This window comes from Diaphorina citri, unplaced genomic scaffold (assembly GCF_000475195.1).
Source record: "Diaphorina citri unplaced genomic scaffold, Diaci psyllid genome assembly version 1.1 scaffold1350, whole genome shotgun sequence".
In the NCBI taxonomy this organism is placed as follows: domain Eukaryota; kingdom Metazoa; phylum Arthropoda; class Insecta; order Hemiptera; family Psyllidae; genus Diaphorina; species Diaphorina citri.
In genome coordinates this window covers 48,106-70,354 of record NW_007378778.1, presented here as the reverse complement: position 1 = coordinate 70,354, position 22,249 = coordinate 48,106, and the positions used below count along the sequence as shown (strand labels likewise).

The 22,249-nt window shown below is 39.2% G+C and overlaps 1 protein-coding gene and 1 long non-coding RNA gene across 2 annotated transcripts; one reads left to right on the top strand and one right to left on the bottom strand.

Moving 5' to 3' along the window:
• The first annotated feature begins 4,734 nt into the window (after positions 1-4,734).
• LOC103515473 (myosin-2 heavy chain-like) lies at positions 4,735-14,897 on the top strand. The gene is given in 8 exon segments (XM_026828172.1): positions 4,735-4,854; positions 5,699-7,843; positions 7,961-9,285; positions 9,288-10,700; positions 13,403-13,666; positions 14,167-14,173; positions 14,547-14,704; positions 14,892-14,897. Coding segments are annotated over 7 exon segments (5,211 nt in total). The 5' UTR covers positions 4,735-4,854; positions 5,699-5,805.
• A 4,364-nt stretch (positions 14,898-19,261) lies between these two features.
• LOC113470036 lies at positions 19,262-20,854 on the bottom strand. The gene is made up of 2 exons (XR_003393250.1): positions 20,022-20,854; positions 19,262-19,448 (listed from the first exon to the last, which is right to left on the bottom strand). It is a non-coding gene; the product is annotated as an uncharacterized LOC113470036 (long non-coding RNA).
• Positions 20,855-22,249: the final 1,395 nt, after the last annotated feature.

Below are 22,249 nucleotides of genomic sequence, written 5' to 3'. Positions count from 1 at the left end.
GGTATAAGAGAGTACCATAAGATGAATCTCTGAACCATGTCAGCTAGGCCGCGAGGCGGATTTTATCCTGAACGGATAATGTTCGTTCTCGGAACCCGTGAGTCGCATCATTGTGTTTTCTTCGCGGAGAGTTTTCAGTTTTCTATTTGTCGTCTCGGAGGTTGTGGTGACTTTTGTTCGTGTTTTGTAACAATTGTAACGTTTTGACGTTGTAGGGAAATTATATTTTCACATGGAAAGTCTGTCGTGATTTTTGAAACGCTCCTGTTTGACGTGGTTTTTGAACAGTTTGCCTTGGGATTTTAGGGCCTAAGCATAAAATGGGATTGCCCTAATGTAGTAGGTAGGGATTGAGCTGGTACTGTCCCAATTTTGCCTAAAAAAATTTCGGTTTCCCTGTGAAGATTTGAATATTGAAATTCTTTATATCAGAACCCATCGATATTATTTATAAAATTTTATTAGGGTGACACTGACAGAGCACGTCTTAGTATGCAATTAGTGAAAGTGAACCCATGCTTGTGAAAACGAACAAATCCATCCAGGACGTCCCTAAGGACTCGGCCGTTACTTTGAAAACATATAAAAAGTTTGATGAAGACGGGTTCAGCAAGGTAGTGTCCTTACACCCGGATGATGGACGTATTATACAATGCCTATGTATTAAAAAGGGGCTAACCCTTGGGCCCTTTTTGGGGTAAAACGCGTTTTATAATGTGCAGTCTTTGTGAAATCCTTCCAATACTTTTCAATGGAATAATGGAAATCAAAAACATTAATTGTAGCCGTACAATAGACAAAGAAACACTTTCTAAACAAGATGAAGATCCATCAGATTGTTTTTGAGATTTATCCGTTTGTTTGTGTCTGCTCCTATGATAAGTGGTCATATATTTAAGGATAGTATGATATTATATATTATATGGTCATATATTTATGGATAATATGATGTTATATGGCCATACTTTTATGGGAAAAAATATGAAGTGCGTAAGGCTATTAAGAGCTATTATGGTCGGTAGTAATTTGGCTGATGAGTGTTTTGTATTCTTAATTCGGTTCCTAAAGTAAATGATAAAAAGCATAAAAACTCTTCATTATAAGCTTTTATTTAACTTCTCTGTTTGCTTGTTTGGATTAAATTTTATTTTGTACCTAACTTTTGATTTTGATGAGTCACCATACCACCATACGGACAATCACGTAATGCTGACTTTTCCCGGCCCCACTCAGGGTTGAACAATTTTTGCGTGGAGAGGGCGGGTAGCTTGTTGTTGTGTCAGCGGCCTTAGCGTTCGCCGAATGTTGATGGCAGAATAAAGAAAAGATATCAGGCTGTGTATGCCAGGATTGGCAGGTAGCTTATCATCGAATGGAGGATAAAACCTCCGGCGATAAAAACTTTTAACATCTTTGACAAGCAGTAATATTGCTATTGACAGCACGAACAGGGAACAGGCGTATGTGATTTCTAAACCATTGTGAAGATACCTTGATTTTTTTATGTTTAGGCGTATGTGATATTTGCGGAAATAATTGCAGCACAAATAGACTTAATTGCGCTTACGCCTTTTTGACTCTCCATGTTTATTATTGTGTACAGTAGTGTATCATCTTGTAGCAAGCAGAAACAAACACAAATGTGTTTTCCATCAATGAGATTTTTTTTTTTTGCCTCTCCTGAAAAATTTGATAAAATCACTTACGCCCCTTTGACTTTCTAACGGCGATATGTGACCCAAAATATGTCAATTATGAATTTATATTCGTGAATTTAAACTGAAATTCACGGTTTGTCGGGTTCCTTCTGGTAAGTGCTTTCTTAACACCCGAGTCAGAATACGCGAATACTGCCAACTGAAATGAAACAAGTACATTTAATAAGTGCCTTCCTACCTAGCAGTAAGAGTTTAGCTCATCAAAACTTACCATTAAGTTAAGAATGATCCCAGGTTGCATGCAAAAGTACATTAATAAAATTATAAGTCTGCCCACTGATTGCATGATACTTGATACTTGAGAGTTGAAGTCCACTATTTAAATATCAATTAGAGTTTACTTTTGCAAAGAAGAGTAATAACCTGTTGGTTAAATTTATTTCAGTTGAATCCAATTCAATTCGGTCTTAGTAGTGTAATAGCATGCTTACCTCAGATTTGCCCTTACACCTAAGCCTGAGAGTGGATTTTTTTGTGTATTGTGTGTACCTCAAATTCGTATGACTCTCTTTGAAAAGTAAATCTTTGAACAGAACAATCTGTTATATGCTTCTATGTTGGAGTATACAAGGAAAAAAAAATCTCAGGTTTTAATAAAAACGTAAACTTTCATTCAGAACTTGGTTTAACTTGAGAGATAGTATTTTTGCAAGCTGAGTTATGTACATATGGAGAATGTACAAGAATTTTAATACGCAGGAGATGCTGGAAATTTAAGTTACGTATGTATGGCCAAGAATTAAGTTAGATAGTAAGTTACATAGTATTATGTATGGACGAGAATTAAGTCTCGGTGTGAGAAATTTCTTCTACCAAATACGTGTAGCTTTGATATTTAGGTACCACCTCCGCGGGCCAATGGCGTATGTGTACCTCAAATTCGTATGACTCTCTTTGAAAAGTAAAACTTTGAACAGAACAATCTGTTATATGCTGGTTTGTTCTTTGTTGGAGTATACAAGGAAAAAAAAAAAATCTCAGGTTTTAATAAAACTTTCATTCAGAACTTGGTTTAAATTGAGAGATAGTATTTTTGCAAGCTGAGTTATGTACATATGGAGAATGTACAAGAATTTTAATACTTAGGAGATGCTGGAAATGTTACATATGTATGGCCAAAAATTAAGTTAGATAGTAAGTTACATAGTATTATGTATGGACAAGAATTAAGTCTCGGTGTGAGAAATTTCTTCTACCAAATACGTGTAGCTTTGATATTTAGGTACCACCTCCGCGGGCCAATGGCGTATTACTGATGCAGATCACCTAAAGGTCCTAAAGAAACGATTAGAGATAAGGCTATTTCTAAATACCGTGTGATCTTTTCTAACATAACTAATTGATGTTGTTTATCTTTTACCCATTTAATATGTGTAAATACTAATGTTTGCTATCAACCTTCATTTGTATGTACATATTTACTTAATAAATAAATTTAAAAAAATGGTATCTTTTTTGTGAGGGACAAGACACGGCATTAGAGCTTTGATTTAATCTCAACATAATATCCGAAATACTAAAGAAGATACATATCTCACCAAATTTTACCTACAGTCGATTAGACTGTCTCCAAAGTACTCCAAAGCTTCATCGGATAGCGAAATTGTAGGCGGTTTATTGGCGGCATTACCAAGTTTGTTTTTTGAAATAACTGTCATAAGTAGACTAAGGTTTTACACGCAAAATATCTTTTATTTCTCTTCTCATAATCTTGAAATAAATCTGACGAGGACGAGGAAGTTTTATGAATTGGAAACGTATCCTTGATCTATCAGTTAAACTTATGTTGACAGTGCAATTCTTTTTCTCACCTAGTAAGACCTAGGCCAACGAAATCACACAGTCTCACGATTCGATTGTTTGTTTTGTACTTAATGAACACTTGAACACAGACCATTAGGTTAGTTCATTTTGTAGGTGTAGTATAGTTGTAGGTTTGTAGGTGTACCTATATTTTGTATTAAAGGACCGACGCACACCTGTGTTTGTTAATTTTCAACCCCTAACACAATGGATGTAGCATTAGGTTAGTTCATTTTGTAGGTGTAGTATAGTTGTAATAGGTTTGTAGGTGTACCTATATTTTGTATTAAAGGACCGACGCACACCTGTGTTTGTTAATTTTCAACCCCTAACACAATGGATGTAGCACCTGTCCTATCATTATCCAAATAAACTATAGCCCCTTTTAACCTCCCCTTTTGAATACACGTTCTACCAAACATGGACTGTCATGGACGTGGTAGAAGTAGAAGGAGGCCCTGTGGAGTCGCAGTTCAAGAGTTAGTGGTTCGAGTCCAAAACATTTTGTTATTTTTTTTTATTTACTTTTTGCTCCATGAAAGTGAAGATAAAATTCCCATCTGCTCGAAAGACCAGATGATTTCGTTCTCGGAACGGCTGGATGTCTCCTATCCTGTTTTCCTTCTCTCTTCACTTTCGGGACGATACGACCTTAAATCCTGAGGTGTACTTCGTGTGTTCATAAGTTCATAACCATATCACCCTACATAACCTCTGTTCTCAAGCACCAATCATTTTACTGATTTCAGGCGTAACACCACCGCGAAGTAGACGCCTGTTTGTGAATGGTCGACGCCTAGAAGACCCCCTGACACCTGAGGGTGCAGAATGAATATTGCACCTGTCTTATCATTATCCAAATAAACTATAGCCCCTTTTAACCTCCTCTTTTGAATACACGTTCTACGCAACATTGATGTAAAAGGAAGAGGCCTAGTGGACACGCAATTCAAGAGTTAGTGGTTCAAGTCCGAAACATTTTGTTATTTTATTTTTTGTTCCATGAAGGCGAAGGTAAAATTCCTCTTGGCTCAAAAGACCAGATTATTTACATACTTCCTAAAGTTTCTGTCCTTCCTATTTTCCTAAAGTTGTACATTCTGAGGTGTATTTAGTTCAGATATGTATGGTCTTTTGAGTATTCATAACCATAATCCTAAATACGAGTAACCTCCGTTTTCATGAACACCAATCATTTGACTGATTTCAGGCGTAACACCACCGCGAAGTAGACGCCTGTTTGTGAATGGTCGACGCCTAGAAGACCCCCTGACACCTGAGGGTGCATGCACTCCATTCTATGAACCTGGCACTGGTCGGGTGTTTATTCCAGGTAAGGTTCAGGATATTTTTTACGGGTTTTTGGTAAGTTGACTTGAACAAGGGTGTTTTTAGATAAAGTGTCTCTACTTGACCTCCAAAGATTCCATAATAAGCTTAACCCGACCTTTAGGCCTTTAGGGCTGTTTGCCCCTATACCTAACCTTCAAAGTGGGCTTTTTGTGTACAAATATCTAATGAGCCAAATTTCCTTAATGAATATGATGAACATTTTTGCTAAATTGGCAAACCGTACAAGAGAGCTGGAACAAACAGACAGACAAATGGCACCCAAAATCTTCTCTCTTCGCTTTCGGAACGATGAGACCCTGGAAGCCAGAATGTTACAGTTTCTTCTATCTAACCTCTTAAAAAATAATGCCGAATAACAGAAATAAGGACTGCATAAGTGATAGGACCGATAGTGCGTGATATCACAATTAATTAAAAGTTCATTAACGGCTTTGAGTAAGTTATTTAAACTTCAATATAATGGCCTTTAACGTTTAAGCCATTGTTTGTGTCCTGATTAACATCACACTTACGTGATCTATGGCTGTTACACGAACGCTAGCTTTGTTACACTACAAACAATACATTGTTGATAAAACCTATCACCAAAGCATACACAATATCCTCTCCACAGTTCTACAGATAACAGATAACCAGGTTCCTTCCTTTAATAGATTACGAGGTGTTTTTTGAAGTCTTTAATGGTGATTTTTGATTTTTTACTGTGAATTTTTTTTGCTGGTTTTCAGTAAATAGTTTTAACTCTTATTTGATGAACGGAAAACAGAAGCATAAAGTTTCTAGTTTCTTTTTAGCAAAGGGTGCGTTTTCTTGTTTGATTTCAGATGGTGAAGACTACAAGTTAGTGTTTCTGAGCGGCTCAGATTCTTCATCTCGTGAAGAAATTCAATCTGACGACGCCTCCTCTACTTGTTCGGGTGCCATCGGGTTCATGGATGAAGCGGACTGGGACTACTTTGAGAACAGCTCCAAAACCATTCCTGTGCTGAAAAACTTGGAAGATTTTCATAATGCACGCAAAACTCAGAAGAGCATTCTAGTTCCTATAGAAAGAGAGAGTAACGAACGACAAGAGGAAGATGGAAGGCGAGGGGAAGGAAGTGAAGTGGTGGGGGGAGCAGATAGTGTGAGTAGTGGTGCTAGCAATGCCAGTCACTCTAGTTATCTCGCGGACTTCGGATCGTGTGTACCTTTGCCCATACCTGTGCCTATCCCTGTTCCTATTTTCGTACCTGTACCGTGTAATAACCCCGAGCTTACGATTCGCGTCGAGCATTACCTGTCGCCTAACTTTTGGTCCAACTTTCTGTCGTCTAATGGAAATAACCTAAATAATCTTTTCTCAAATAATCAACTGTCGAATGGAAATAATGACATTTTCTATAACTTTAATAACAACGAGCATCATTCTGCCTCGTCCCTCACGCGATCTAACCATAGTATGGAAACTTCGCGAGTGATTGCAACAAATAGTGAACATATTGCCAGTGTTATAAATGATAATCTACCCAGTGAAAGTGAACCCATGCTTGTGAAAACGAACAAATCCATCCAGGACGTCCCTAAGGACTCGGCCGTTACTTTGAAAACATATAAAAAGTTTGATGAAGACGGGTTCAGCAAGGTAGTGTCCTTACACCCGGATGATGGACATTTTAGTTCTCTCTCAGACTCTTCGGACAGTTCTTCCTCATCATCTAAATCTCCAGTGAAAAGGAAATACAGGTTCAACAGAAGTGACCAATCAGATGGCAAGCAGTCAGACGTGCTGTCAACTAGTGGTAGTAGTAACTCCTCTGAATGTTCTAGTGATGAGGAGGATCAACCCGACGTGATTCCTGACAAACAGGAGCAATCCATACACAAGAACGACATATCCCTCAGTGCAATTTTAAACTTTGATTCCAATTTACGTTCGGACGAGAAAAAAGATGAAAAAGACAGCAAAGTGGAAAAACCAGGAGATATCGAAGCAAGCTCCACCTTATGTGATCTCAAAGCAGAAAGCTTCCCTCATCAATCGCCCCCTTGTGATAATAGTCATGTAAGTAATAAGGAAAGTGTCTCTGATAGCTCACACCACAGTGAAAATAAATTAGATCTTAGTGATATAAAACATGTTGACTCTGGTGACGTCAGAAGTTCGGATGAATTTTCTGGTACGGAATCAATGGAACTTGTGCCTCACGATGAGGACCAAGGTCATATCCTTACAAGTGAAAGTTCCAGAGATCAGAGTACCAGCGCAGGTCCATTCACTAGCCTGATCATGATCACCGAAGAGCATGTGACCACAGAAAATGAAAGTGAAAGAAATTCGCCAGTCCATGTGAATGTAGTTACCAGTGACACGACAACATTTGTTCCCTCAAAAGACAAAGAGAAATTTAAGCTCACTCTGAATACTTCACATTCCTCTGAGGATATTACAGAGAGTGAGACCAGTGGCAATACAGCTGAGCTTGATGTGCAATCAGAGGATGATAATGATGATGAGAAGGAACAAGTGCGAGTTGTCACAGGAGGAAATACACTGTCTGCAGTGGTATGTCTTGAGGAAGGTCTGGCTGATGATGACTCCTGGGTAGAAGAATTAGACAGAGAGGAACTACCCATCACAGATTCCTCTGAAGGAGAACAAGACTTCCCAGACAGAGAAGAAGAACTAAGAGGCTACCATAGAACTGCTATTGACTACTCACTATTTACTATTGTTGAAGAAAGTTGTGAGGAAAGTGAAGTTGAGAATGAGAAAAGTTTACCTACTCAGCTTGAGAATTACTTCTTAAAAGGCATAGGAGGAGGAGATACCATCAGTCTGAAGATTGATGACGCTATCTCTGAAACAAGTTCTATATTCAGCGAGGATGTGGAGTCTGCTGTAAAGACAGCAAAGTGGAAAAACCAGGAGATATCGAAGCAAGCTCCACCTTATGTGATCTCAAAGCAGAAAGCTTCCCTCATCAATCGCCCCCTTGTGATAATAGTCATGTAAGTAATAGGGAAAGTGTCTCTGATAGCTCACACCACAGTGAAAATAAATTAGATCTTAGTGATATAAAACATGTTGACTCTGGTGACGTCAGAAGTAAAAGACAGCAAAGTGGAAAAACCAGGAGATATCGAAGCAAGCTCCACCACCTTATGTGATCTCAAAGCAGAAAGCTTCCCTCATCAATCGCCCCCTTGTGATAATAGTCATGTAAGTAATAAGGAAAGTGTCTCTGATAGCTCACACCACAGTGAAAATAAATTAGATCTTAGTGATATAAAACATGTTGACTCTGGTGACGTCAGAAGTTCGGATGAATTTTCTGGTACGGAATCAATGGAACTTGTGCCTCACGATGAGGACCAAGGTCATATCCTTACAAGTGAAAGTTCCAGAGATCAGAGTACCAGCGCAGGTCCATTCACTAGCCTGATCATGATCACCGAAGAGCATGTGACCACAGAAAATGAAAGTGAAAGAAATTCGCCAGTCCATGTGAATGTAGTTACCAGTGACACGACAACATTTGTTCCCTCAAAAGACAAAGAGAAATTTAAGCTCACTCTGAATACTTCACATTCCTCTGAGGATATTACAGAGAGTGAGACCAGTGGCAATACAGCTGAGCTTGATGTGCAATCAGAGGATGATAATGATGATGAGAAGGAACAAGTGCGAGTTGTCACAGGAGGAAATACACTGTCTGCAGTGGTATGTCTTGAGGAAGGTCTGGCTGATGATGACTCCTGGGTAGAAGAATTAGACAGAGAGGAACTACCCATCACAGATTCCTCTGAAGGAGAACAAGACTTCCCAGACAGAGAAGAAGAACTAAGAGGCTACCATAGAACTGCTATTGACTACTCACTATTTACTATTGTTGAAGAAAGTTGTGAGGAAAGTGAAGTTGAAAATGAGAAAAGTTTACCCACTCAGCTTGAGAATTACTTCTTGAAAGGGATAGGAGGAGGAGATACCATCAGTCTGAAGATTGATGACGCTATCTCTGAAACAAGTTCTATATTCAGCGAGGATGTGGAGTCGGCTGATAATTTGGAACAAGAGGAAATAACCAAACCTTATACATCAGAGCTGGGTACATCTCGTCTGGAACAATATTTCCTCACAGAGTTCATGGGTTTCAGCAGAAGAGACTCGGATGGCAGTGTTGGTAGTGATAGTGAAGGTAGACCTAGTCCAGAACAAAGGAGAAAGAGATTAGTAAGAGCAAGAGGTACTGGAAGACATTACTCCTCCTCACTAGATAACCTAACCGAGTCAGAACAGCAAGTAGAAATGCAACTTGAATCTGAAAACTCAAGTTCTGAAACAGATTCTCGTGATGATAGCTCTTCCTTTGATAAGAACGATGGTCAGTTCGATACTGTAAAGAGAACGAAGAAAAAGAAAAGGTCAGTGACCTGAGAGGTACTGGCAGACATTACTCCTCATCACTAGATAATCTAACCGAGTCAGAACAACAAGTAGAAATGCAACTTGAATCTGAAAACTCAAGTTCTGAAACAGACTCTCGTGATGATAGCTCTTCCTTTGATAAGAACGATGGTCAGTTCGATACTGTAAAGAGAACGAAGAAAAAGAAAAGGTCAGTGACCTCTGCACCGTCTCTGGAAATGTTAGATGTACCTGAAGAACATAGCTTGAATGAATCTAATAGAGAGGAAGCAAATTCAGAAAACGAAAATGACGATCAAATGGAGCTGATCCACCAATCAGACAGAAATAAGCACCAGAGTCGTGACAGTGGGTTCATGGGAAGCAGTGATGATTTGATCAAAGAAACCAAGACCGTGGAGCCAGATGTTAGCTTAACTGAAGAAATAGAAGAAGAAGTAACCACGCCTGAGATGAAACCATCACCATCATCAGAACAAGATGAAGTGATATCAAGCGTGAATACAATACAGACCCCTCTCATCTCCACTCCTCCCAACACGGCATTGTCCAGGAAAGATAGTTTCAATAACTGGAGCTCTGATGAAGAAACAAATCTGATGATGTCGAAGATGAAAGCATTCTTCAAGACGATGGTTGCAAATCAACCGAAACCTTCAAGTCCAACACTGATGAAACCCAGACCTCACAAACCTCCACAACTGATTTACTTTGAAGATGAACTGACAAGACTGATGAAGACCGTACCTGGTATACGAGAAGATCAAGTGAGAGAGATAGTAGAGTACCTGAGTAGTGAAGACACATGGAGTGACTCGTATGATTCTTCTGATTATACAAGCTCAGACCTGGATGTCGGCTGTAAGAAACATGGCGGACTGAGTCCAGAACAAACACGAGATTCGGCACTGGTTTATCAGAGGCTACTCGCTTCCTTCCATAAAGTAGACACAGCAAGTTCTGATTCCTCTGCCTCTCAGAACTCTCCGCCCCTGATCGCCAAAGTCATGCAGCACATAGGTAGTCGCCTGGTAGCTCTCATGCATGAAGTATCCTCGGGTGAAGGGGCACCTAGTCCTCGCATGTCCAGATATCACAGACGTGTGCAGCCCAAGCTGTCTAACATCTCCACCACGACAGAGGAGGAGGAAGATCCTATGGAAGAGTTCTCCCCCCTCCCCCGCTCCAAGTCTCATGATCCTCTACTGGAGGAGGCACGACAGGAAGCGAGTGATAACGAGAGGTTTAGTTGGCGCGGTAGCTTTGAGTCTGCCCTCATGGTGTCTGACTCTAGAGGACGTCTAGCATCGGGGGGAGAGATGTCAAACTCTGCCTCTGCTCTAGCCATCGCCAACGCCAAGCGACGCTCTGCAGGGGATTTACTCTTCAAGAGTCAAAGCAGAGAGCAGCTGGACCGGGTGAGAGATAAGGTCCGCTCTAATTAAGAAGCGATTTCATTAGGGAATAAACAATCAAAGAAAGCAATTAGAATCAAATGTGTACCTGCTGAAAGTCAAGTCCCAGCATTTGATATCAACCATTTTAGAACCAAAGGTGTCTTTTGTCAAATTTGTCTGTTTTAGAAGCAAAGGTGTCTGTACTAGAATCAATGATATCTATTTTATAAGCAAAGGTAGGTCTGTGTTATACTATCAAAGGTATCTGTTTATAGTATCAAAGGTATCTTCTAATTAAAACCTATCTGTTTTAAATTTAGAAATGCTTCCTGTCGATGTCGTGTGAAACTTTTCTTCAAGGTCTCTTCCTTGACACTCTCAGCATAACGTATATAGGTACGTTATGATCTCACCTTCAGCGTTTGCACATATGTATACGTTATGGTTTGCATTTGCGTCAACCAGAGTGTGAATGAGTCTTTGCATTGTCCCCTGCTTCCTTCTAATGCATTCTCATGTTGTTTTGCCATTTTAATAGTATGTCACTGTTGCTTTATGCATTTGCCTCGAGGCTGTTAGGAAAAATGGTATTTTTTTGTGAGGGACAAGACACGACATTAGAGCTTTGATTTAATCTCAGCATAATATCCGAAATACTAAAGAAGATACAGATCTCACCAAATTTTACCTACAGTCGATTAGACTGTCTCCAAAGTACTCCAAAGCTTCATCGGATAGCGAAATTGTAGGCGGTTTATTGGCGGCATTACCAAGTTTGTTTTTTGATATAACTGTCATAAGTAGACTAAGGTTTTACACCCAAAATATCTTATATTTCTCTTCTCATAATCTTGAAATAAATCTGACGAGGACGAGAGAAGTTTTGTGAATTGGACTCAAACGTATCCTTGATCTATCAGTTAAACTTATGTTGACAGTGCCATTCTTTTTCTTACCTAGTAAGACCTAGGCCAACGAAATCACACAGTCTCACGATTCGATTGTTTGTTTTGTACTTAATGAACACTTGAACACAGAGCATTAGATAGGAGTTCATGTGCAGTGAAGGTTTCCAAATAAATTTTATTTCAAATAACAAAGACTTTTTTTGTAGAGATTCAACGTCACTTTTACTGTAGAACTTAGAGGGCATTTGCTCACTAGATTTTGGGCTGATCAAACCTTTGGCACTCATTCAAAGAAGTCCAAATGAGTCACAAAGATTCCGACATTTTGGTAACAACAATCGCTAAATCCCACAAGAATAACTTTGAACTGGGCATCTCTGTTTTTGGATAAGATACTTGTTGGCCCGCTTCTTGAATGACAATAGGATATTTTAATCTCAACTAAAAATTGGATTTATCGCTTCTTGGTAACTTTGGTGTTGTTCAGAAGTGATTGTACGATACGTGACCGGAGCCAAGTCACTTTCTTGTAACTCCATACTCCCTAGTACAATTAAAATAGTAAAAGTTTTCAGTCTGGCAAACCTGTGTGTGTTAAATTTATGTATGCTATCTACACACTAGTAAACCGCCTGTGTATATGTGTATTAAATTTATCTACATATGCTGCTAGTAAATTGAAAGTGAGATTTAATTCCAGTAGGTACCAGAAAGTATCTCTAGGTTATGTTTTTGTGTGGCGGATTGCTATGTGTTTGGTAGACATGCATAATTAATAGTAGACCTATCGTAAAGTTGATTTCTGTTAGAATGTTGAGTAGAGTACCTATTTACAGGATGGCCTTGAATTTACGTGACAAACCTCTAAATTGGTGATCTACTGAGTTGAAATGGCACTTGGCAAACATTTTCCGGAAAAGCTCTTAATTTGAGATCCAACAGTGGCATCCAAAAATGGATAGGTTACATTCCAATAATGGAATTATTGTCACCATTTTTACAAAACTTATCGGATCATTATCAAGATCTATACTACTTGGGTCTCTTTTGTATGCTATTTCACACGATAAGCTCAAAATGGTTCTATTTATTCAGTGGAAACTAGAAAGGCGTTGCAGGGAGGTTCTCAGCATTTAAAGGGCCACAAATTTTCTTTCTCATCAATATTTTCGATAAGAAAATCTGAAAGAGCCTTGAAAAATCAGAAAAAGATATCCAATTTTTACGTCAACTTTTTTTTTAAGAGGTTTGACAGAGGGAACTTTAACTGCTATGGTCTTATCGTCCCGAAATCGAAGAGAGAAGGAAGACAGGATAGGAAAAAGCCAGCCGTTCCGAGAACGAACATTATCCCATCAGGATAAAATCCGCCCCGGGCGGAACGAGAACACGAAAAGTAACCCCTTGAAATAGCTTAACTCCATACACTAAAAGCTCACTCTGAGGCTTGGGTGTAGAGCAAACAGCCCCAAAAGTTGGGTTAAGCTTATATACGAATGTACGACCCCGTTGAAATACGAGTATTTGCCATCGCAAAACGAGCGTAAACTATTTTGTCAACTCTTGGAGTCGAACCCGGAACCCTCTGCGTGACAAGCAAGTTACTCCTGAACCAACCGTGTCCTCACATGCACAATCTGCCTGACCATCACTGTACCATGACGTCACCAGTTATCTACAAGGCGCACTCAGCACAATATGTCAATGTGAAGTCAGCCCGGTATAGACCACCTGGGTATAGCAGCCGAGGGAGTGGAGTAACAGCGCCACCTAGACGTGATAATAGGAGACGGACACAGCTTACACCACGACCGGGTGAGATCCTGTGGTAGTATTGGCGGCAGCGTGGAAGATAAGATCTGGGGACTAAGGCAACATCCGAAGCGGCGGCGGAGTAGTGTGCCAGATGACTCGGCCGCTAATTCTGGCGGCTCAGCAGATGGAGAGGAGGACAGTGAGGATGATGTAGAGATAGGCAAGAGTACCACCTTACCTCGCAGCCTGCAGACCTCTTGCTCAGCCGGTACCAACTCCTTGCCCCGCCTCCCTACATCAGGTGCAAGTCCTAGCATCTACAAGGTTTGTGTAGATAGGAGTTCATGTGCAATGAAGGGTTCCAAATAAATTTTATTTCAAATTAACAAAGACTTTTTTGTAGAGATTCAACGTCACTTTTACTGTAGAACTTAGAGGGCATTTGCTCACTAGATTTTGGGCTGATCAAACCTTTGGCACTGAGATAGGAGTTCATGTGCAATGAAGGGTTCCAAATAAATTTTATTTCAAATTAACAAAGACTTTTCTGTAGAGATTCAACGTCACTTTTACTGTAGAACTTAGAGGGCATTTGCTCACTAGATTTTGGGCTGATCAAACCTTTGGCAATCATTCAAAGAAGTCCAAATGAGTCACAAAGATTCCGACATTTTGGTAACAACAATCGGTTAAAACTAAATCCCACAACAATAACTTTGAACTGGGCATCTCTGTTTTTGGATAAGATACTTGTTGGCCCGCTTCTTGAATGACAATAGGATATTTTAATCTCAACTAAAAATTGGATTCATCGCTTCTTTTAGTTGTTTGGTAACTTTGGTGTTGTTCAGAAGTGATTGTACGATACGTGACCGGAGCCAAGTCACTTTCTTGTAACTCCATACTCCCTAGTACAACTTCTTTTAGTTGTTTGGTAACTTTGGTGTTGTTCAGAAATGATTGTACGATACGTGACCGGAGCCAAGTCACTTTCTTGTAACTCCATACTCCCTAGTACAATTAAAATAGTAAAAGTTTTCAGTCTGGGTGTTTTTTGAAGTCTTTAATGGTGATTTTTGATTTTTTTACTGTGAACTTTTTTGCTGGTTTTCAGTAAATAGTTTTAACTCTTATTTGATGAACGGAAAACAAGCATAAAGTTTCTAGTTTCTAGCAAAGGGTACGTTTTCTTGTTTGATTTCAGATGGTGAAGACTACAAGTTGGTGTTTCTGAGCGGCTCAGATTCTTCATCTCGTGAAGAAATTCAATCTGACGACGCCTCTTCTACTTGTTCGGGTGCCATCGGGTTCATGGATGAAGCGGACTGGGACTACTTTGAGAACAGCTCCAAAACCATTCCTGTGCTGAAAAATTTCCCTTTATCTAATAAACTTCTCTTGTGTACATTGCCTGGTGTCTCATGTGCTTGGGGATGTTCTACTTATCTTTCTACCCCCATGCACGATATACCTAATGTCCTACATGGTTGCATGTCATACCAGCCAAAAAGGCATACACCCCTCAAAACTCCATTGAACTCTAGAACAGGATTAAGCTGTGAAATATTTTTCAAATGACCAACGTGAAATATGTAAATACATTCATTCTTTAGGCTTTAGAAATCTACATTTGAGCCGTGGACCGAACTAGATGGTAGAAAATATGTACCATACCTCACCTAGTGGCTACCTTCCAATTGAACATCCATTATTAGAATTTGAATAAGTGAACGGTTTTCCTGCCTAATATGAGACAGAAACTTTCCCTTTACCTATTAAACTTCTCTTGTGTACATTGCCTTGTGTGTCATGTGCTTGGGGATGCTCTACTTATCTTTCTATCCCCATGCACGATATACCTAATGTCCTACATGGTTGCATGTCATACCAGCCAAAAAGGCACACACCCCTCAAAACTCCATTGAACTCTAGAACAGGATTAAGCTATGAATTACTTTTCAAATGACCAACGTGAAATATGTAAATACATTCATTCTTTTGGCTTTAGAAGTCTACATTTGGGCCTTGGACCGAACTAGATGGTAGAAAATATGTACCATACGTCACCTAGTGGCTACCTTCCAATTGAACATCTATTATTAGAATTTGAATAAGTGAACGGTTTTCCTGCCTAATCTGAGACAGAAAAGTCCCTTGACAACCAGTCTAGGTTTTTTGGTACCTACTGCCTACCTAAATGAATTTACCAATCTGCACTAGATTTCTAATAATGAAACAAAGTGCAAAGAAAATCTCGTATCTTGTGTGGGGAATTCATATTTTCTCGGTTCTTGTAAGAAAAACCTCATTTAATATGTATGACAATAATAAACTGCATGGATCTCCGCACACTCGGGGTATACCAGTAGCTATATGTACCAGCCAATTCAGTTGGTAAGGTACGACCAGCGATAGAGTTTTTTTAGAGGTTTGATAGAGGGAATTGTAACTGTTAAGGTCTTATCGTCCGGAAATCGAAGAAGGAAGACAGGAAAGGAGAAAGCCAGAGCCCTTCAGGATAAAATCTGCCCGGGTGGAAATCAAACCCACGGCCTAGCGCTTACAAGGCAGACACGCTACCAACCAAGCTAACTAGGCTGGCAGGATAGAGTGAATAGTACCAGCCAACCTGGTAAGGTACTCCGCGGATATACCTAGTCAATAGGTACTAGCCCGGTATAAGGTACTGTCGAGGAGTGAATAGGTACAAGCACAGTACATAACGGAACAGATAGTCACTGTACTAGAACGATTTCATTCTTCAAGTATAAGGTATACTGCTAGGAGTGAATAGGTACTAGCCCAGTATAAGGTACTGTCGAGGAGTGAATAGGTACAAGCACAGTACATAACGGAACAGATAGTCACTGTACTAGAACGATTTCATTCTTCATACCATCTGGGGTAGTCTGGTCAATATGCAGGCTTACCGGGTACAACTTGCGACTCGTACGATTTATACGGGGTACAACTCGCGAATCATACTTTTCATACGAAGTACAACTCGCGTTTCATACACTTTTTACAAGGTACCTTTGGCGAACAACGTATTTTCGTACGATTTATACTGGGTACAACTTGCGATTCGTACGATTTATACCGGGTACAACTCGCGATTCATACGTTTCATACAAGGGTACTACTCGTGGTTAACATGTTTCATACAATGGTACAACTCGCGAATCATACTTTTCATACGAAGTACAACTCGCGTTTCATACACTTTTTACAAGGTACCTTTGGCGAACAACGTATTTCATAGATGTCAATCATACTGGGTACTATTCGCCATTCTTACGTTTCATACTTTGTACGAGTAGTTGCATCTTGTGCAGGGTACCTTTGGCGACCTAAGCATTTCATACATTGATTCATCATATGGGGTGTACGTCCCGTTTAGAAGCTGGGTCAGCACGAGAACACGAAAAGTAACCCCTTGAAATAGCTTAACTTCGTACACTAAAACCCCACTCTGAGGCTTGGGTGTAGAGCAAACAGCCCCAATAGTTGGGTTAAGCTTATACGAATCCACGACCCCGTTGAAATACGAGTATTTGCCATCAAAAAACGAGCGCAAACTGTTTTGTCAACTCTTGGAATCGAACCCAAAACCTTCTGCGTGACAAGCAAGTTACTCCTGAACCAACCGTGTCCTCACATGCACAATCTGCCTGACCATCACTGTACCATGACGTCACCAGTGTATTTTTCCGACCCTCTTATTTACTCAGTTGTGCTCCGTTCATATTCAAATATTCATTCTGAATTTATTATCATGGGCAGAAGGAATGGGGGGCCCTTAGTTTCAAATGCTGAAAAACAAGGAGGAGCTCCTACTAATATTCGGTCAAAGGGGGACACGGTTAGAACAGTGGTAACGCACTTGCTTGCCATGCAGAAGGTCCCGGGTTTGATGCTTCGGAATAAAAACTGCGATGAAACACTGAATCTTTTTCACTATGTACGTAAAGAGGCAAAGTCTAAAGGTCCGTTCCTACTTGTCGTTCGGATAAAAAATCGTGTCGTATGTAAGTCGGAACACTCTTAAATTACATTTCCTACAAGAACATTCGGGAACAAGCTGGGCTCGTCCCTCCGGGAATTTTTTAGCCCGTAGTTTATTCGATCGTGGTTAAAGAAAATTAGTACCTATGTAATGTACCTACCTAATTGTTTAATATTCAGTTTATTATTATTGATTTGATTTTACTGTCATGTAATGATTTAAAATCAAGACTAGAGCCCGTTCTCCCTTTATTCCTTTTAAGTCACCCATCATTTATTGGCCTTGCTTGGCGTAGCTTAACATAGGTGACGCTAAAACCGGTCTTAAATTTAACGACAGTTTAAAACTTTCTCGCTTTGAGTTCATAGATCGTCGCGACAAATTTCAAGATCAGAGCTCATTTATGTGAGAAAATGTGAAAAAAATCCCCCAAAAACCTTTTTTTTTTTTTTTCTTTTTCGTTTTTTTGGTTTTCTGGACAAAATTTGCACCACCACTTTCGTTTTCCTGGTAAAAAGAACTTTAATTTGATATATAGGTCGACCAGGTTTGGATAAGTCCTTCTATGGGAACAGACCGACAGACAGACGACACCGAAGCGAATACAATAGCCCGTCCACTATACCTTTTATTATTAATAAAGGAAGGACGGTCTAAAAAATCGGATGAAACTCACGACAAATGGGAACGGGCCCTATATTTATACTTAATCGCGTTGGGTATGTTTTTTTTTTTTTTTTTTTTTTTTTTTTTTTTTTTTTTTTTTTTTTTTAAATTTTTTATAATTTTTCCCGGGTTTTTTAAAAAAGTGGGGGTTTTTTTTTTTTTTTTTTTTTTTTTTTTTTTTTTTGCAACTTTGTTTTGTAAGGCAAAAAGAGGGGAAATTAAAAGTGATATTAGACTTTAACGATGTAGTTTGTTTTATGTGTGACTCCATCCTGACGTAATGCATTTGCAATTCGTGTTACCTGTTCCTACAGGATGGCCCGGATGTGGTGTCACGACTGCACGTGGTACTCTCTAAGTACCTGGGCAGGGTCTTGTGATTGAGGCACCCTGTAGTGGTGCCAGGGTAATGAGACTAATGACTTTGATAATGTCTGTATCGTTGTTTCTCAAGTATACTGTATGTTGTAGGGGGTTTTCCAATGTTATTGTCTTTGCTCAGTCAGGTTGCCTTGTCTGGCCTTTTGTATTGAAACAAGGGCTATTTGTAGGTATTGAAAGAAATGGTTATCCATATTAAAAGAAAGGATATTTTTATATTCAAAGAATGGCTATTTATAGAAGGTTGGAATGTGTGAACCGAGGTAGTTAAATAATAAAACTGATAATGATACGGTACCTACATACATATTTGATAATCTCACCTTCAAAGGTGTCTATTTTAGTTAGAAAAATGACCTGAAAGTCAAGTCCCAGCATTTGATATCAACCATTTTAGAACCAAAGGTGTCTTTTGTCAAATTTGTCTGTTTTAGAAGCAAAGGTGTCTGTACTAGAATCAATGATATCTATTTTATAAGCAAAGGTAGGTCTGTGTTATACTATCAAAGGTATCTGTTTATAGTATCAAAGGTATCTTCTAATTAAAACCTATCTGTTTTAAATTTAGAAATGCTTCCTGTCGATGTCGTGTGAAACTTTTCTTCAAGGTCTCTTCCTTGACACTCTCAGCATAACGTATATAGGTACGTTATGATCTCACCTTCAGCGTTTGCACATATGTATACGTTATGGTTTGCATTTCGAGTCTGCCCTCATGGTGTCTGACTCTAGAGGACGTCTAGCATCGGGGGGAGAGATGTCAAACTCTGCGTCTGCTCTAGCCATCGCCAACGCCAAGCGACGCTCTGCAGGGGATTTACTCTTCAAGAGTCAAAGCAGAGAGCAGCTGGACCGGGTGATTTTCTGTTGGCTTGTGTTTGTTCTAAGACTCTTTGTAGTGTATTTGTTCTAAGACTCTTTGTAGGTTTAATTTGCTTTGTGCTTGTACTGTAGGTAATACGCCCATATTGGACGACTATGCTTTTATCTATCCATAGTTTTAAAGGCATTCTGGTGTTATTGTAGCAAGTCTGGTATCTGGTACTTCGCCATCTGAAAATGTTGGACTTCAAATTTTCTATTCCAATTATACAATTGAAAGACCGATGTGAGTTCCCAGCTTGAACTGACGATTTGGCAATAAAAATGGCATAAATGGGATTTGACAGTTGTCTGTTTTCTTTTATAATAACTCTTGAACAGTCGTCAAAGTTTTTGTGAAATTTGGCAATGTTCTTCAGCATCTAAAGGAATTTTGCTCATTTGATGAATCTCTATCGAGTCTTTAGCTTTAGGATCCCCATATCAACTGACTGAAGCACTAGTCTGTTCCAATATTAGTTTGAAATCTAGTTCAAATAGAACTTGAATACATGGCAGACGAAATACTTCAATACATCTGTGTCATGTCAACATTGCAAGACAATTTTCAGTTCACAACTAAACATAACTATTGAATATGAACATGACATTACTATGTATTGATCGTAACATGACTACTGAACATAATATAACTATTGAACACAACATAACTATTGAACAGAAAATGACTATTGAACTGTGTTGAGATGAACAAGAGAGAGTTATGTAAGCCTTGGCTATGTGTGAACCTTGAAACATACGCACCTTATTTTATTCCTAATCATAGGTAGTCTTGCTATTCAATAGGATGGTTCTGATGTCACTCAACATAGCATTATTCATAAGTACATGATATCTTTGTGAGTTACTTCTTGCTTACATGGCTGTAGATGTGACGTGTAGGCTTTACATTTTCTGTTTGATAGGTAGATGGTAGGTGAGTAGATGTCCTTTGATTACTATTCCTGTTCAAACTCACAACCTGAAGTACAACAAGGGGTTTATTATAATTGTGGTAAGCATGATGAATGCTTCTCACAAAAGTTGGTCCCCGATTAATAGGGTTTCCTCCAGATTCCAAGTCCACCGTGCTAACGACTATACTACTGAGGTTAGTTGGCACCTACTAAATTTTGGTAGAACTTTGCACCACATTTTTCTGACTCCCCATGAGCTCACGTGACGTGATAGTAGTGTGTTTCTACCTCAAGGCATTGGTCACTCAACTGTACAATGTCTAATAGACTCCAATCTCCAATTCTAATATCTAGTCAATACTACAAACATGGAAATGTATCTATCTCACTATGGACTAGGGTAATTTCTCTTTCTGGCGTTTTCCCATATAATTCCTTATGCAGTTGTGGTAAATTGTGGTTAGTGCCAGACACGGGGGGAGTTTATGGTGTAATGATTTGTGTGGTGAGAGTTTTTCCCTATGATTTCCTCATTCAATACCAGTAGTAAGCTTGTTTTCCTTGTGGAATCAGAACTGAGTTGTTCGTAAGAATCTTGTACTGAAATTAGATAAATAATGCAATTTCTTTCTATTGAATCCTGGACTGAAATTTAATAAAATAAATGCAATTTTGTGTGTGTGTTATTACTTATTATTATGTCACAATTTTTGGTGCTCATTGTTCGTAAGAATCTTGTACTGAAATTAGATAAATAATGCAATTTCTTTGTATTGAATCCTGGACTGAAATTTAATAAAATAAATGCAATTTTGTGTGTGTGTTATTACTTATTATTATGTCACAATTTTTGGTGCTCACTGCAGCACTGTAGGATTTTCCAAATATTTCAATAATCCTAAGCTGTGTTAGCCATACATACCTATGCCTTCATGGGTTTTCTGAACCAAATTAAATTGAGTTAAAAAAAAACTCAGTTTTCAGCCAAGCTATGTTGGCCAATGGCCATACATATTCCTAACATGGGGATTTCTCAGCCAATAGTTTCCATAGCAAGTGACGGTCACAACTCTGTAGTCTGGTCTGGGTAATTTCTTGCTTGGTTCAACTGTTTCGGTTAGTTAGTAACGCTCTGGTCTCGAGGATTTTGCCTGTACCTACTGGGTCTTCCATTGAGTCTGTCTGGGGGACTTTAAACAGGGAGGATAAGCAGCCTGAAATTTCCCTTACTAACGAAATAATAACGAGAAGTTGGGTGCGAAGGGCATCTTGCCAAAACCAAATGTCAGTCCAAAGCAATCGCCCCAGGGCTGTTTGAGAGGCTGACAAAAAAAACGCCGACCCCGTCTGAACACGGGAAACTGTGATAAAACCCTGTAGATATTTTCTATGCTGCATTAATATCATTACCTATACCTAAAAAAAATATGTTTTAGTGAAATGTATGTATATGCCAGACTGAAGCAGACCATTTCCAATGCTCTTACTGGGTCTTCCATTGAGTCTGGCTGGGGGGACTTTAAACAGGGAGGATAACCAGCCTGAAATTTCCCTTACTAACGAAATAGCGAAAAGTTGGGTGCGAAGGGCATCTTGCCAAAACCAAATATCAGCCCAAAGCAATCGCCCCAGGGCTGTTTGAGAGGCTGACAAAAAAAAAAAAAAAAAAAAAAAAAAAAAAAAAAAAAAAAAAACCCCACCCCCCTGGAACGGGGGAAAAAACAAAAAAAAGCCTTAAGCCTGTCAGTGTAAAAAAATACCTCGAGAACGGTAAGAGCTAGAAACTTGAAATTTGGTATGTATAGCTCTCAAATGTGACAAGGATGCAACACGAAACTTTTAATTATGATCGGTGCATCGCATCGGTTGGTGATGTTTTCATTTGATTAGGGACGATCTTGGATAAACTTAACATTTTACTCCATGTAAGTCAGTACCTAAACGTCTATCTTAACTGGATAAGTGGGTATTCAACTGACAATGTTATGTGGAGAATTATTGCTGAGAGAATTATAAAAAGTGAAAACAAGTTTGTTGAATCTCTCTCTACAGCACATGGAGTACCAGCTGATATAA